Source organism: Pteropus vampyrus, unplaced genomic scaffold (genome assembly GCF_000151845.1).
Source record: "Pteropus vampyrus isolate Shadow unplaced genomic scaffold, Pvam_2.0 Scaffold258, whole genome shotgun sequence".
Taxonomy (NCBI): domain Eukaryota; kingdom Metazoa; phylum Chordata; class Mammalia; order Chiroptera; family Pteropodidae; genus Pteropus; species Pteropus vampyrus.
The window spans coordinates 1023172-1023724 of NW_011889039.1; the positions used below are offsets into that span (position 1 = coordinate 1023172).

Genomic DNA, 553 nt, shown 5'->3' on the forward strand with positions numbered 1-553 from the left:
TGGGTCTGCGGAATGACTCTGCTCTGGGAAGGAGAAAGAGGCATCATCGCTGTGTTTGCGTGACGTGCTGCCAGAGAGCAGGAGCGTCGATGGCCACGAGTTTCCCCAAACCCAGGCAGAGCGTTGCCGTGGTGACCACGCGCCTATCTATCTCTGAGCCATTGCGACTTTTTTTTTTTTTTTAATTTTTAGTGGTGCCGTGGAGGGCAGTGCGTGAAATACGGCGACGAAGGCCCCGAGCCCACCCACGGCCACTGGTCAGCCTGGGCCCCCTGGTCGCCCTGCTCCAGGACCTGCGGGGGAGGTGTGTCCCACAGGGACCGCCTCTGCACAAACCCCAAGTAAGCCCGTCCCCACCTCCCAGCGCAAGCGAGCACTTCCCTGCCACGAGCCTCCGCGGCCCTGAACTTGAACTCGGTCATGCTTGCCCTGTGCTTCGTGTGTTCATTTAAGAAACGCTAACCAGGAAAGCCATCTCCCTTAGCATTTCTTAAGCAGTGATTATGTCTTCGATGCAGTTTACCAAAGACGCCTATAACTACCTGCCCATTGC

General features: G+C 57.1%; 1 protein-coding gene across 1 annotated transcript in view; it reads left to right on the top strand.

The window, feature by feature from the left end:
* The window catches only part of ADAMTS16 (ADAM metallopeptidase with thrombospondin type 1 motif 16), a gene marked incomplete at its 3' end in the record, with an annotated part of 116784 nt that overhangs the window by 67762 nt on the left and 48469 nt on the right, over nt 1-553 (top strand). Inside the window, exon 11 of the mRNA XM_011374991.1 lies at nt 193-341. Within this exon, the coding sequence (XP_011373293.1) occupies nt 193-341 (149 nt within the window). The remainder of the gene's footprint in view (nt 1-192; nt 342-553) is intronic.